Source organism: Rhinoraja longicauda, chromosome 11, assembly GCF_053455715.1.
Source record: "Rhinoraja longicauda isolate Sanriku21f chromosome 11, sRhiLon1.1, whole genome shotgun sequence".
Lineage (NCBI taxonomy): Eukaryota > Metazoa > Chordata > Chondrichthyes > Rajiformes > Arhynchobatidae > Rhinoraja > Rhinoraja longicauda.
In genome coordinates this window covers 18,404,897-18,419,893 of record NC_135963.1, presented here as the reverse complement: position 1 = coordinate 18,419,893, position 14,997 = coordinate 18,404,897, and the positions used below count along the sequence as shown (strand labels likewise).

Sequence of the window (14,997 nt, the reverse complement as noted above, 5' to 3'; positions counted from 1 at the left end):
ATGGTGGAGGACCAGGGTCGGGACACCGAGATCCTCGTCCAGGAGATGGACTACATCCCGGGCCACTTCCACCTGGAGTTGAACTTGAACTTGGAGTCGCGGCCGCTGCGGGGCAGAGACTGCAAGCTGAGACGGCAGAGTCTCCAGCTGGAGGTCCCGCACCCAGCACAACGTCTCGCCCACCGCAACCTGCTGGGCGTCTTCGCTTTCCACCTGGACGAGCACCAAGAGGCCGAGGAACTCTTCGCCGGCGTGTGCCGGGAGGAGCCGGGCAACCTCAACGCCTGGGCTAACCTGGGCCACGTGTACGGCCGGCTGGAGAGGGGAGGGCAGGCGGCCCACTGCGTGGAGCGCCTGTCCAGGCTGGTGGGGCTGAAGCGGGGCGGCGGCGGCCAGGCGGGGGACGAGGAGTCCCTGCTGCCCCTCCGCGCCGCAAGGTGTCTGGCCGAACACGCCCTCGCCAGCGCCCACGACATCGGCTTGCAGAGAGAGGAAGACCACGCCAGCAAGCTGCGCTCCGCCATCGGGCTCTACGACAAGGCTCTGCTGTATGGCAGGAACCAGGTGAGCGGTCGGCGGGGCGTATCCAGAGGCAAGGTCACCTGTAAACAAAACGCTTCACAGTCATACAGCGTGGAGCCTCGACCCAACTTTGCCCACACCGACCAACACTAGTCCCATCTACACTGGTCCCACCTGCCTACATTTGTCCCATATCCCTCTAAACATGTCCTATCCATGTACCTGTCTAAATGTTTCTCAAACGTTGCGATAGTACCTGCAAGGTACTACAAAAGTATTCCAGGAAAAGGTCGTCCAGTCCATTTCCCCGAACTTTCCGCTGTCGCAATCCTATCTAATGCACAAACGCAAAACTAAGTGCAGATGGTTTCTCTGAAACTGAAACTGGGCTGGAAACTTTCAAGAGTTGCAGTTGCAGTTTTCCCGAGTGGAGAAAGTTGTTGCAAAACCATGGGGGCAGAGCAGGGAGGTGGGACTAATTGGATTACTCTTTGCAATGGCTAGCATGATGGGATCGATGCGTTGAATGGCCTTCCGTGCTGTACCGTTGAAGAAATTGTGTTAATTCTTATGCCACGCACGAAACAACATGTGGCACAATGTAGAAACAGGGAACGTCAGACAGATGCTGGTTCACCAAGGATTAAGGAAAGACAAAATATTGAAGTAACTGAGTGGGTGAGGTGACATTTTGGGTCAGGAGCCTTCTTTGGACGGATGGTGAAGAACTTCTTCAAAGAAGGCATTCCTCGATAAGTCTCAAAGTGTAACAGTCTGAAGAAGGGCCCCGAGGCCCAAAAGGTCACCCATCCTTTTAATCCAGAGATGCTTCCTGACCCACTGAGTCACTCCAGCACTCCAGTTGGTGTACATCTTTGGTATAAACTAGCATCTGTAGTTCTTTGTTTCTATACCTTGAGAAGATTTTGCAGTGGAGCAGTCAAAGTGTAGAAACAAGCAACTGTAGATGCTGGTTTACCAAGGAAGGACACAACATGCTGGAGTAACTCAGAGGGCCTTCTTCAGACCCTTCAGACAGTGGCACAATGGCCAAAATTGAGTGTATGAGCGTTACCCTGGAGAAGTGGAATAGATTGGTTCATTGTTGTTCTCCAGATGAGGCACATCCCACAACACCAGAGACCTGAGTTTGATCCTGACCTCGGGTGCTATCTGTGTGGAGTTTACATGTTCTCCCTGTGGCCGTAAGAGTTTCTCCGGGTGCTCTGGTTTTCTCCTATATACCAAAGACTTGCTTGTTTGTAGAAGTGTTTGTTTGCTCGCTAAATTTGCTCAATTTAGAGAATTGGCCTTCTCTAAAGTTCTCGCTAATGTGCAGGGAATGGAAGAGAAACTGGGACAACATGGAACTAGTGTGAAGATAGACACAAAAAGCTGGAGTAACTCAGCGGGACAGGCAGCATCTCTGGAGTGAAGGAGTGGGTGGCGTTTCGTGTCGAGACCCTTCTTCAGACTAATGTGAATGGGTGATCGATTGTTGGCGTGGATTCGATGGGCTAAATGGTCTGTTCCAAACTGTATATCAAAACTAAACTAAATCAACATAAACCAAACTCTTGTGATATGCATACTTAATAATACACTATCCCTAAGTTTTCACATCAGATACGCATATTCCAGCAGAGCTCTGGTTGGTGAAAGGCCAACATAGATACTGTAATTATGTTATAGTTTTACTTCTTTATTACAGGTACCCTCAGAAGAAAAAAGGAGTTGGTATTTTACAATGGCCACCATGTATATCAGGTAGGAGAAATCAATAATATCACCAGCTGAAATATCAGCATTTTTCTATCCTTCCAGTCCCACTGATCCCCATACTCCATGGAGTCTAAACTAGTTTTTAGTTTAATTTAGTCTAGTTTAGTCTTCTTTATTTTATTGCCACATGTACCAAGGTGCATGTGACAATATGCACATGTGAAAAGCTTTTGTTGCGTGCGAACAAGTCAGTGGAAAGACAATAGATGATTACAATCGAGCCGTCCATGACATCGAGATACATGATAAAGGGAATAACGTGAATAACATTTAGTGCAAGATAAAGTCTGGTAAAGTCCGATCAAAGATAGTCTCCAATGAAGTAGATAGTAGCTCAGGACTGCCCTCTATTTGTTGGTTGGATGGTTCAGTTGCCTGATAATAGCTGGGAAGAAACTGTCCCTGAATCTGAAGGTGTGCGTTTTCACACTTCTATACCTCTTCCCCGTGGGGAGAGGGGAGAAGAGGGAGTGGCTGGGGCGTGGCTGCACCTTGACAATCTGAGACGACAATCTTATTTAATCCAAGACAAAAAATTCTTTACTTTGCTTCTACATTCCTCAGATTTTTGTTTTAGCTTTCTCTTCTTCTCTGGTAGACTGGATGGAATGTTAATGAACACGGGAAGCCCTGATCAGAAGCGCCTGCTGTCTTTCAATAGAGCTCTAGCATTACTGCGGGAGGTGCTGAAGTCTGACAGTGCTGAATATCAAGGTAGTGTAAGAGGTTGTGTGCCCTCGAAAGAAAATAAAGTGGAATATCTACCGTACCATTAAAATACTTTCATTATCTATGTTAGTCATCGAGTCATTGAGTCTTACAGTGGAAATAGCCCTTTCGGCCTACTTGCCAACATGTCCCATCTGCACTAGTCCCATCTACCTGCTTGCATTGTTACTGCTTCTAATGAAAGAAAACAAGAAAAAACACTAATATCATGAAATAACATGGAACCGCAGATGTTGGTTTACCAAACAAAGACACAAAGTGCTGGAGTAACTCAGCAGGTCAGGCAGCATCTCTGGAGAATGTGCTTTGAACTTGCACGTATTTTGCATTTTTCTGTGTTAGGTATTATCCTGTTATTTGTTAGATCCATATCTGATGAGATGAGGAGAATGGAGATGAATTGAAGGGTGGAAATAGCAGTGTCCTGCAATATTGAAGATGTTGTTGGTGGAGTGGAATGGTGGCTCGAGGTGATAGTAAAGGTGGAGTGATCCAGCGAATGAACTAGGACATAGTACTGACAGGGGAGCTTAAAAGGTAGCGGCGCAAGAAACTGCAGATGCTGGAATCTTGAGCAAAAATGAACTGCCGGAGGAACTCAGCAGGTCAGGCAGCATTTGTGGAGAGAACCGACAGATGAAATTTCAGATTGGGATCCCCCTTCAACCTGTAGAAAGGTCTCAACTCAAAACTTCATCCGTGGGACAAAACTGCAGATGCTGGTTTAAATCGAAGATAGACACAAAATGCTGGAGTAACTCATCGGGACAGGCAGCATCTCTGGAGAGAAAGAATGGGTGATGTTTCGGGTCAAGACCCTTCTTCAGACTTCAAAACCTCATCTGTTCATTTTCTCTCACAGATGCTGCCTTTCCTCCAGCTGTTTGTTTCAGCCAAAAAAGTAAACAGTTTGCTCTATCAAGTCATTGATATATATTAAAATGTAATTTTTATTAATTAAAAACTAAGGCTAAAAGTTATTGATAAGCCAATTTCCATTCCCTGTTTGTTTTCTTTTTTCCAGCGCTTGCTTGGTGCTATCTGGGAATGATGTTGGAGCGGAAGGATTCTTTTCCCAGTACTCCAATGGCAGTCCATGATTGTGGCTATTCTGGGACTGATCCACTGGATTGTTATGGACAGGTTCGTTTTACTAGAATTAAGTGTGAGAAAATCATTGCTTGAAGCATTTCAATGACCAACAGTTAAGGGGACTCAGCTCCATGTCTGTCTGATATGTCTTACATGTCAGAAAAGGGAGAGCTTCATTTTCATGGTTCCCTGTGAATAAAACAAATATCAGAATTTAATATAATTTAGATTATGGTCCTAGATGAGACCATAATGGTCCTAGATCATAACAGGATGTTAATTGAAAGGGGGAAATTGAAAATTTTGTAGGCTATTTCAAATTAGATTTGGCAACTTTGAGATGCTTTGCAGTTGTGAATTGAGAAATATGCAGAGTAATTCAGCTCTGAACCACACTACCTTAGAGAAACCATGGACATCTCAACTCAAAATCAAGCCCCTGTTATGAACATTTAGGGCTATAATCCATGTTTAATTCAAAGACTCTTTGATATTTGCATTTAAGTATGGTGTTTATATTTTTAGACCTGTTTCAGTGATTTCATTATTTTTTAAATTAAAGGCATTAATTTTTTAATTAAATAATTACGTGAACATCGACTGGATTTTGTTTGGAAAACGTTTTGTTTTAAACTTATCGTTCCCTTTGCCACTGGTGCATTGCAGTGTGGTGCACGTGAGATACTCTGATAGATTGCTTCAACAACACCACCAAAACCCACAGCCTCTTCCATGAAGAAGGGCAAGGCTGAAAGGTGTAGAGGAACACCACTACTTGCAGATTCACCTGCAGAATGCACAGCATCTTGACTTGGAAATATGTCATGGCAGATCAAGTTGAGAAGGCCATTAAAAAAGGCAAACGTTCCAATCACTCCTTCAGTGCTGTATTATTGGAAGCACTGCACAAGTTTTATTGAAATGCTGTGGTAAGATCGGGCTACCACACATCAGGAAAGATGCCTATACCTTAGAAAGGGTGCAAAGGAGATTTAATATAGTGGTGTTGGGAACAGAAAAGTTCAAGAGATGATTTGTATTAAGGTTTTAAATACAAATTAAGGTGCATGACAGTGACTTTCAGAAGATAGACACTTGGTATAGGGGGTAATATAATGGCAGAGATGGAAAATGACTGGGCTAAAAGGAAACAAAAGGATGAAACAAAGAGAAAATAAGTGGGCCTTTCTCAGTTAACACATTGCAACGAGTGGTGTGCTAAGGGATTGTTATTTGGGTTTCAATTGTTAACAGTTGTTAACAATATGATATGGATGAAGAAGCAGAGGCAGGGTTGCTAAATTTGTTGATTATAGCTCCTCTAGTGGTAGAACCTAAAGCTGCTTGAAAATAAACCATCACCAGTTTAAACAAGAGATGAGTTGAAATTGTTTCTCAAAGAGGGCCATGAGCCTTTGAAACTCTCTTGCTCAAACAGCAATGGTAACACGTCCTTTGAATATTTTCATACAGGCGCGGAAACACACTTGAGAAGTAAGCAGATGAACGGTTACTGTGGGTTAATCATGTGGATTTGCAGCTGCAATTAGATCACTAATGATTTTATTTAATGGCAGAGGAAAGTTGAGTGGCTGAATGCCCTATTCCTGCTCCAAATTCAACCGACCTCAAGGCCTGTACTCACTGGAGTTCAGAAGGATGAAGGTGGATCTCATTGAAACCTACTGGATAATGAAAGGCCTACATAAAGTGGAATGTGGAAAGGATGTTTCCAGGAATGGGAATACTTATGACCAAAGGGCACAGCCTCAGAATAAAAGGACATACCTTTAGAATGGAAATCAGAATGAATTTCTTTACCCAGAGGATGGGAATTCATTGCTGCAGATGGCGGTGGAAGCCAAGCCATTAGTATTTTTAAAGCAGCGATTGATAGGTTCTTGATTAGGAAGGGCATCAAAGGTTCCAGGTGGAAAGCAGGAGAATGGGGTCGAGAAGGAAAATAGATCAGCCATGAATGAATGGTGGAGTTCTTGTGGTCTTATTGAACATACAGCAATCTTATATAACAACCAGATTTATATGCCTATCTATCAAGTCTGACTAGTTTGTGGCAGTACAAATAGAGATTTGGTGGGATGGGGTGAAGTACAAGGAGGGGTCGGTATAAACTATACTAAAATGAGCCAGGCAGTAGCAATACGTACTGTTGGAGGAGAGCGAGGTTGCAGGTGAGTGGGAAAAAAGCTATTAAACTTAGCGATAGAAAGCTGAACCTTCTCATCAGTGAAATGAACAGCAAGAGGGAGGTGAATCAAAGGGACTACAGATGCTGGAATCTTGTTGTGTTGTGTTTGTTACCGATACATTGAAAGTTAAAAATCCTTACTTCAGCATTAATTACCCTTGGAGGCACAGAATGTTCCATTACTGCCTTGAAATTTGATGAATGAATATCAACTTTTGTTATGTTTGTTACAGATATGTACAATGAAATGCTGCTATACAGTCATTCCTGGAAACCTATCTGGTTTGCCAAGAACCTCTAACTTTAAAACAGGTTGAAGATGATATTTTAATGGCTCATAATATATATGTATCTAATTTGCTTCTCTTTTGTGAATTTTACAGGCAATTGAAACAGCAAAAACAGATCCATTCATACTGAATCAGCTTGCCAAAATCTTTCATTTCCTTGGGAAACAGGACATGGCAATTGGCATTTGTAATATGGCCTTGAATATTCTTCCAGATCCCCAAACAAACTGGCAGGCTTACAGCACCAGGGCAAAGGTATCTGCTTCCCAACATTATGTTTGTTAGAGATAAAGCATCAATCACCCATTCACACTAGTTTTATGTTATCTCTCTTTTACATTCACTCCCTACACTCGAGAGGCAAGTTATGGAAAAAAATTAATCAACAAACCTGCACATCTTTGGGATGTGGGAGGAAATCGGAGCACCCGGACGAATTCTTGCTATTGAGGGCGTGCAGCGTAGGTTCACTAGGTTGATTCCCGGAATGGCGGGACTGTCGTATGTTGAAAGGCTGGAGCAATTAGGCTTGTATACACTGGAATTTAGAAGGATGAGGGGGTAAACAGGTATGTAGGTTAATTGGCTGGGTAAATGTAAAAATTGTCCCTAGTGGGTGTAGGATAGTGTTAATGTACGGGGATCACTGGGCGGCACGGACTTGGAGGGCCGAAAAGGCCTGTTTCCGGCTGTATATATATGATATGATATGATAATTAGGGGATTGGACACATTAGAGGCAGGAAACATGTTCCCAATGTTGGGGGAGTCCAGAACAAGGGGCCACAGTTTAAGAATAAGGGGTAGGCCATTTAGAACGGAGATGAGGAAGAACTTTTTCAGTCAGAGAGTGGTGAAGGTGTGGAATTCTCTGCCTCAGAAGGCAGTGGAGGCCAGTTCGTTGGATGCTTTCAAGAGAGAGCTGGATAGAGCTCTTAAGGATAGCGGAGTGAGGGGATATGGGGAGAAGGCAGGAACGGGGTACTGATTGAGAGTGATCAGCCATGATCGCATTGAATGGCGGTGCTGGCTCGAAGGGCTGAATGGCCTACTCCTGCACCTATTGTCTATTGTCTATTGTCTATTGAAACCAACACGGTCATAGGGAGAATGTGCAAATTTTATACAGGCAGCACCTGAGATTAGGATCGAACCATGGTCTCAAGTGCTGTGAGGCAGCAGCTCTACCATCTGTGCCACTGTGCTGCCCACCATTATCTTCCACAATTATCAGTGTTAACGGGTGTGTGACAGATAAGTATGTGTGGACATTGGCAAGTCTAGCAAGCAGGTACAGCAGGAAGCAACACCTGAAGCAAGGAAAACGCTGCAAAAATCTCACCTTCACACACTTGTAAGCATCTGCAATTGGATTTAATGAACTTGGTAACTGGGGTAATGTGGGACAGTGTGAGGTAACAGGCAGCTGAGGGCACAGATGCTAAATGGTCAGGGACTTGGAGGAATGTAAACACAGGTCAGAAATAGAGTTTTGGCAAAATTGGTCGGATGGATTGGAGACGGGTTTTTAAGTCTCGATCAAAAGGGTGATAAGAAGCAAGGACCTGAGACAAAGCAAGGATTTTAAATGTGAGGCACTGGGGAGCAGGAAAGTAACATCATCCTCATGGATGAACAAACAGGATAAGATGAGAGTTTATAAAGTGAGGAAGATTAAATTCTGATCTCAGAGGAGAAAGCTCTCGTGCCAAGTAGTTCATATTTTTGCTTATCATATTTATTTTTCCAGGTTTATGTAAAGCAGTATATGCAAGACCTTGAGCGTGTCAAGAGGAGCCAGGGTGGAGTGCCTGACAGGCGGTTGCTAACCGAAGCAAAGGCTGACTTGGATTTAATATTGCTTGTGTGGCCCTGCCTGAAAACATACCTGGATATGGGGCAGGTGAGCATTGACTGTGAATGAGGATTGGGGCGTTTACATTTATTACAGTCGTGAGAGAACTGCACCAACATCAGAGCTGACAGGATATATTTCCATGAATTCACTTCAGCTCCTGAGAGTTGTTCTTAATCTAATCCATTCAGCGTGTGTAAACCAAGTCAATGGTGTGTAAACTCAGGTGGATTGTGAAAAGACGTGAATCTACCTTGTAATACTGGTCAGATTATGTAATCTCAGTGTTTATGGAATAAATTTTGAGAAATCATAAATTAATGATAGATAATAATTATAAAGGTGGCCACTGCTGATGGCTGAGTGTTGTTATGATTAATGAATGACAGTCAGGATATCCTACAACTCACTGCACTGAAATAAGGCAGAGCAAAGTGTTGAAATACTGCTCTTGTGACGTTTCATCTACTCATAGTATGTGGTTTGAATGTGCTCCAAGATATTCATTATCCCTGGCGGAACAGTAACCTCATTGTAACCATCCGAATAAGGCTGGACAGTGGTGCAGCGGTAGAGTTGCTACGTCACAACAATAGCGATCTGGGTTTGATCCTGACTACAGGTGTTGTTTATATGGGGCTTAGTCTTTTTTAGTCTAGTTTAGCTTATTGTCACGTTTGCACATTCTCCCTGAGACTGCATGGGTTTCCTGGTGCTCTGGTTTCTTCGCACATTCCAAATACGTGCAGGTTTGCTGGTTAATTGGCTTCAGTAAATTGGCCCCAGTGTGTAGGAAAGAACTTGTGAACGGGTGATGGTTGGTCAGCTGCACCTCATTCCCACGTTATGTCTCTAAACCAAAACTAAACTAAACTAATTAAAAGACTAGATAGAGTGGATGTGGAGAGGATGTTTCCACTAGTGGGAGAGTGTAGTACCAAAAGGCACAGCCTCAGGATAAAAGAACATGCCATTTAAATGGAGATGAGGAGGAATTTCTTTAGCCAGAAGGTGGTGAATCTGTGGAGTTCATTGCCACAGATGGCTGTGGAAGCCAGGCCATTGGGTATTTACAAAGCGGAGATTGATAGGCGGCGGGGGGGGGGGGGGGGGGGGGAGGAGAGGGTTGGGGGAAGAGAGGGGAGGGAGAGGGGAGGGAGAGGGGAGGGAGAGAGAGGAGGGAGAGAGGGGGGGGAGAGAGGGGAGGGAGAGAGGGGAGGGAGGGAGGGGAGGGAGGGAGGGGAGGGAGAGAGGGGAGGGAGAGAGGGGAGGGAGAGAGGGGAGGGAGAGAGGGGAGAGGGGAGGGGAGGGGAGGGAGAGAGGGGAGGGAGGGAGGGGAGGGAGAGAGGGGAGGGAGGGAGGGGAGGGAGAGAGTCAAGTCAAGTCAAGTCAATTTTATTTGTATAGCACATTTAAAAACAACCCACATTGACCAAAGTGCTGTACATCTGATTAGGTTCCAATGGAAAAAAAAATGAAACATACAGTAGCACGCAAACAGTTCACAGCGCCTCCTCAATGAGCCTGAAACGCTAGGGAGTAGAAATAGGTTTTGAGCCTGGACTTAAAGGAATCGATGGAGGGGGCAGTTCTGATGGGGAGAGGGATGCTGTTCCACAGTCTAGGAGCTGCAACCGCAAAAGCGCGGTCACCCCTGAGCTTAAGCCTAGACCGCGGGATAGTGAGTAGCCCCAAGTCGGCCGACCTGAGGGACCTGGAGTTAGAGAGGGGGGTTAGAAGATTTTTGATGTGGGGGGGGAGTGTCCATTTAGGGCTTTATACGTGAATAGGAGGAACTTGAAGTTGATTCTGTAACGTACAGGGAGCCAGTGGAGAGAGGCCAGAATCGGGGTGATGTGGTCCCTTTTACGGGTACCCGTCAGGAGTCTCGCTGCGGCGTTTTGGACCAGTTGCAGGCGGGACAGGGAAGATTGGCTGATCCCAGTGTATAGGGAGTTGCAGTAGTCTAGGCGGGAGGAAATGAAAGCGTGAATGATTTTTTCTGTGTCGTCGAATTGAAGGAAAGGTTTGATTTTAGCTATGGTTCGAAGTTGGAAGAAGCTGGCTTTTACCACAGCGTTGACTTGCTTATCAAATTTTAATGCAGAGTCAAATATCATGCCGAGGTTTTTGACATGCGGTTTGACTAGGCAGGATAGACTTCCAAGACTGCCTGTTATCAATTTGATGGAGTCGGGGGGGGGGCCGAATAGGATGACCTCAGACTTGCTCTCATTTAATTGGAGGAAGTTCTGTGCCATCCAACATTTTATGTCCTCAAGGCAGTGTGAGAGGCTGTTTAAATTTGACTGGTTGTTGGGTTTCAGGGGGAGGTAAAGCTGAGTGTCATCGGCATAGCAGTGGAAAGAAATGCCGTGCCTTTGAATGATTTGGCCAAGGGGGAGCATGTATAGAGAGAAGAGAATGGGGCCTAGGATGGAGCCTTGTGGAACTCCGCAGGAGAGGCTAGCTGGAGCAGAGGAATAACTGCCTATGTTGATGGCGAAACTCCTATCTTTGAGGTACGAAGCGAACCAACTCAGGGCAGTGCCATCAATGCCAACCGCGTACCGGACACGGTCAATAAGGATGGTGTGGTCCACTGTATCGAACGCTGCGCTGAGGTCGAGAAGGAGCAGGATTGCACAGTCGCCGGTGTCGATGGCGAGAAGCAGGTCATTGTGTACCTTCAACAAGGCAGACTCTGTGCTGTGGTGGGCTCTGAAACCTGACTGGAAACTTTCCAGGATGGTGTTTTGGTGCAGGTAGGGCACTAATTGGTTTAGAATTGCCTTTTCAAGGACTTTTGACAGGAATGGCAGTTTGGAAATGGGTCTGTAGTTGCTAGGCAAGGTGGGGTCTAGGTTAGGTTTTTTCAGTAGGGGCTGGACCACTGCGTGCTTGAAACTGGTTGGAACAGTGCCAGTGGCCAGAGAACTGTTGATAATAGAGAGGATGCTGGGACCGGCTATTGCAATGACATCCTTCAGAAGGGCAGTGGGGGCAGGATCAAGGGGGCAGGTTGCAGGTTTCATAGCGGAGACAAGCTTTGCAAGGGAGGATAGAGTGACGGGTTGGAAGCAGTCCAATTTAGATGAACAGACTAGTGAGATAGCTAGGTCACGGGTGGGAGGGGAAATGTTCATTCTAATGTTCTCAACTTTGTTGGTGAAAAATTTAGCGAATTCTTCGCACTTAGCAGGGGACCCAACTAAGCTGGTACTGGGGGCGGGACATATGACAGAGGTAATTGTTCTAAATAGGACCTTGGAGTTATGAGAGTTTTTGGAAATAAGGTCGGAGAAGTATTGTGCTCTAGCAGACTTTACTGCTTCCTGGTATTTGAGAAGATTGTTTCTCAGAATTTCGAAGGAAATTTGAAGCTTGTCACAGAGAGGGGAGGGGGAGCCTGCTGCCTGGTGTGGCGGCAGGTAGTAGTTAGCACTGTTCAGCGAACTTCTGTAACTTTGTCAGCACCAAAACATGGCGACAATTGTGTACTGCCTAGGTGCGGTCTGCTAAATGATTTTACTAGGTTATATGCAAAACCAAACATTTTATTCTACCTAGTCACATGTGACAATAAAGTATCATTCAATCGTTGAATTGCGGTTCTTGATTAGTAAGGATGTCAATGGTTACGGGGAGAAGGCAGGAGCATGGTGTTGAAATGGCAATATAGATCAGCCATGATCGAATGGCGAAGCAGACTTGATGGGCCGAATGGCCTAATTCTGCTCCAATGTCTTATGATCTTATGTGTAGGAAAAAAACTGTAGATGCTAGTTAAAATCGAAGGTAGACACAAAATGCTGGAGTAACTCAGCATCTCGGGAGAGAAGGAATGGGTGACGTTTCGGGTCGAGACCCTTATTCAGGGGAGGGGGCGGGACAAAGATAGAAAGTAGTCGTAGACAGGAAGTCTAGTGGGAGAACTGGGAAGAGGGAGGGGATAGAGAGGGAAAGCAGGGACTAGCTGAAGTTAGAGGTCAATGTTCATACCGCTGGGGTGTAAACTACCCAAGTGAAATATGAGGTGCTGTTACTCCAATTTGTGCTGGGCCTCACTCTGACAATGATCTAATGGTCTTATAAGATTATAAGACCATAAGATTAAGACGTATAAAATTATTAAGTGGTTGGACACGTTAGAAGCAGGAAACATGTTCCCAATGTTGGGGGAGTCCAGAACAAGGGAACACAGTTTAAGAATAAGGGGGAGGCCATTTAGAACTGAGATGAGGAAAAACGGTTTCAGTCAGCGAGTTGTGAACCTGTGGAATTCTCTGCCTCAGAAGACAGTGGAGGCCAATTCTCTGAATGCATTCAAGAGAGAGCTAGATAGAGCTCAAGGATAGCGGAGTCAGGGGGTATGGGGAGAAGGCAGGAACGGGGTACTGATTGAGAATGATCAGCCATGATCACATTGAATGGCGGTGCTGGCTCGAAGGGCCGAATGGCCTACTCCTGCACCTATTGTCTATTGTCTTCTGGTCTGCAGCGGGAGACTAACCTAATTCTGTATTGTTAACAGGTCTGTTACTACATGGGTGTTGATGCTGTGCAGGAACTTCAACCTGTGGATGAAAATGCTCTAAACAGTGCCTTGGTTTTTTTCGCTAAAGCCATGGAATATGACCCTGGAGACACTCTGCCCGAGATCCAGGTCCTGCGAGGGAAATGCTTGCAGGTCAAAGGTGAGGAACGCAATGCTGCTGAATGCTACAAGCAGGCCATCGAGCTGGACGATGTAGAGTCACAGTACTCTGAGAGCTTCCACCGCCTCATGGAGTCGCTGCTGTCACTGATGGTCCAGGGAAAATCCAGCGAGGAGACGATTATCCTCGAAGTGGAAGAGTGGATGGAGAAGGCTGAGGCAAAGTATCAACTCGAGAGAGTCAAACAGGAATTGCGTAATATTTGTCTAAATCATACGCCAAAGATTTTACAACTCTCCAGGGCTATGATCAAGGCTGGGAAGTTGCAACTGGTAAAGTTATTGTTGGAAATAATGAGCCCTGACACATCTGATCCAACAAAGGCTTGAACAAGCAATGAATTGCAGAAAGATTTCCTCTACAGTATTGAAACCCAATGGGCACTTTGCCAGTTATCTTTGCCAATTGACATTTTTTTGCTGTATCTTCAGATGAAACAAACTTTGGATAGTCTGAGAGCAAATTATAAATTCATCTTTCCAGAACCATTTTACCTCTCTGCTGACTGAGCAGCAAAACGAGATTGGTATGAAAGTATCCATTTTTAAGACTTTGTGGATATAAGTTCAAGATATCTCAAGACTCCATGTCACATACAGACTCAGTCAACACAGAGTCCTGAATAGATAGAAAATAAAAATAAAATGTGACAGCCAGTCTCCAACAGAATTAATTGGCGTTTGATAAAACTGATGCAGCAGTGACCAAGTTATGTTATTCATGTCTAATGTAGAGAATGGATTTGAAATGAGGCAGGAAACAGGAATGGTCTTTACATGCTCATGGCCTATAATGACACCAATGCTATAATCTCTGAATGAGACACAAGGAACTGCAGATGCTGGAATCTTGAGCTGGAGGAACTCAATGGGTCAGGAAGCATCTGCCGAAGGAAATGGATGGACGATGTTTTGGGTTGGGACCCTTCTTCAGCAGTTTTTTTGTTGTTGCTGTAGTCTATGATATCTGCGCACTTTCATCGCAAACATTTTAAACTTTTGAAGTTAGGGATTAAAAATTGAAGTATGATCCCCAGAAGAACAGGGTACTGATATTTTATACAGAACTTTTTATGGTATATTCCTCAGATTCCCTACATACCACATCCAAATTATACTAGGTCAAAGATGTTCCCATGCCAATGTAAGGAATAGACATGACAGAACTGTAAAATATACTGTGTTTTCCCATAAAATGGTTGCTGACTGCCCTTTTAACCAGCACCTAGAGTTAAGCATCAATAAATTAAATTTGATGCTCTTCTATCTCTATAATCTGTGTGGAGTTTGCATGCTTTCCCTGTGACCACGTAGATTTCTCCAGGTGCTCCAGTTTCCTCCCATATCTCAAAGACATGCGAGTTTTGGGGTAATTGGCCTCTGTAAATTGCCCCTTGTGAGTGGGAGTGGATGAGAAAGTGAGATAACATTGAACTAATGTGAATGGGGATCAATAGTCGGCATGGACCCAGTGGACTGAAGAACTTGTTTCCATGGTGTATCTAAACAAAACTAAACTAATTCAAGGTGACAGAAGTGATTGCCATTAAAAGTGATCCCTCTTGGAGAAAACAACTTTTCCATCATCGGCAAAAGTACAGAAATAGGTTACACATGTGAAATGATTTTGTTATTAATATTTTACCATCTTTATCACTGTTTCTTTCCTCTCAAATACAGTGTCAGCAAACATATTGTATCTCATTGAAAGAACCATTCTTTGCCTTTAAGTGTTAGCATTAAACCAACACTTCTGAAGGGTAGAAGCTGCTAAAAGACATCTCAAAACCCCAGAATTGAT

The 14,997-nt window shown here is 44.6% G+C and overlaps 1 protein-coding gene across 1 annotated transcript; it reads left to right on the top strand.

The window, feature by feature from the left end:
- Window positions 1–13,526, top strand: ttc22 (tetratricopeptide repeat domain 22). Its single transcript, XM_078407937.1, has 7 exons — window positions 1–564; window positions 2,234–2,289; window positions 2,903–3,018; window positions 4,058–4,176; window positions 6,718–6,879; window positions 8,375–8,527; window positions 13,014–13,526. The coding sequence occupies exons 1-7, from the start codon at window positions 1–3 to the stop codon at window positions 13,524–13,526; spliced, it is 1,683 nt and encodes a 560-aa protein (XP_078264063.1).
- The last annotated feature ends 1,471 nt before the right edge of the window (window positions 13,527–14,997 follow it).

Excerpts from the sequence above, each read along its gene's own strand:
- ttc22 (XM_078407937.1), top strand. The coding sequence starts at position 1 with ATGGTGGAGGACCAGGGTCGGGACACCGAGATCCTCGTCCAGGAGATG. Across the intron at positions 2,290-2,902 it reads ATGGCCACCATGTATATCAG|ACTGGATGGAATGTTAATGA; the intron begins GTAGGAGAAATC and ends CTTCTCTGGTAG. Across the intron at positions 6,880-8,374 it reads CTTACAGCACCAGGGCAAAG|GTTTATGTAAAGCAGTATAT; the intron begins GTATCTGCTTCC and ends TTATTTTTCCAG.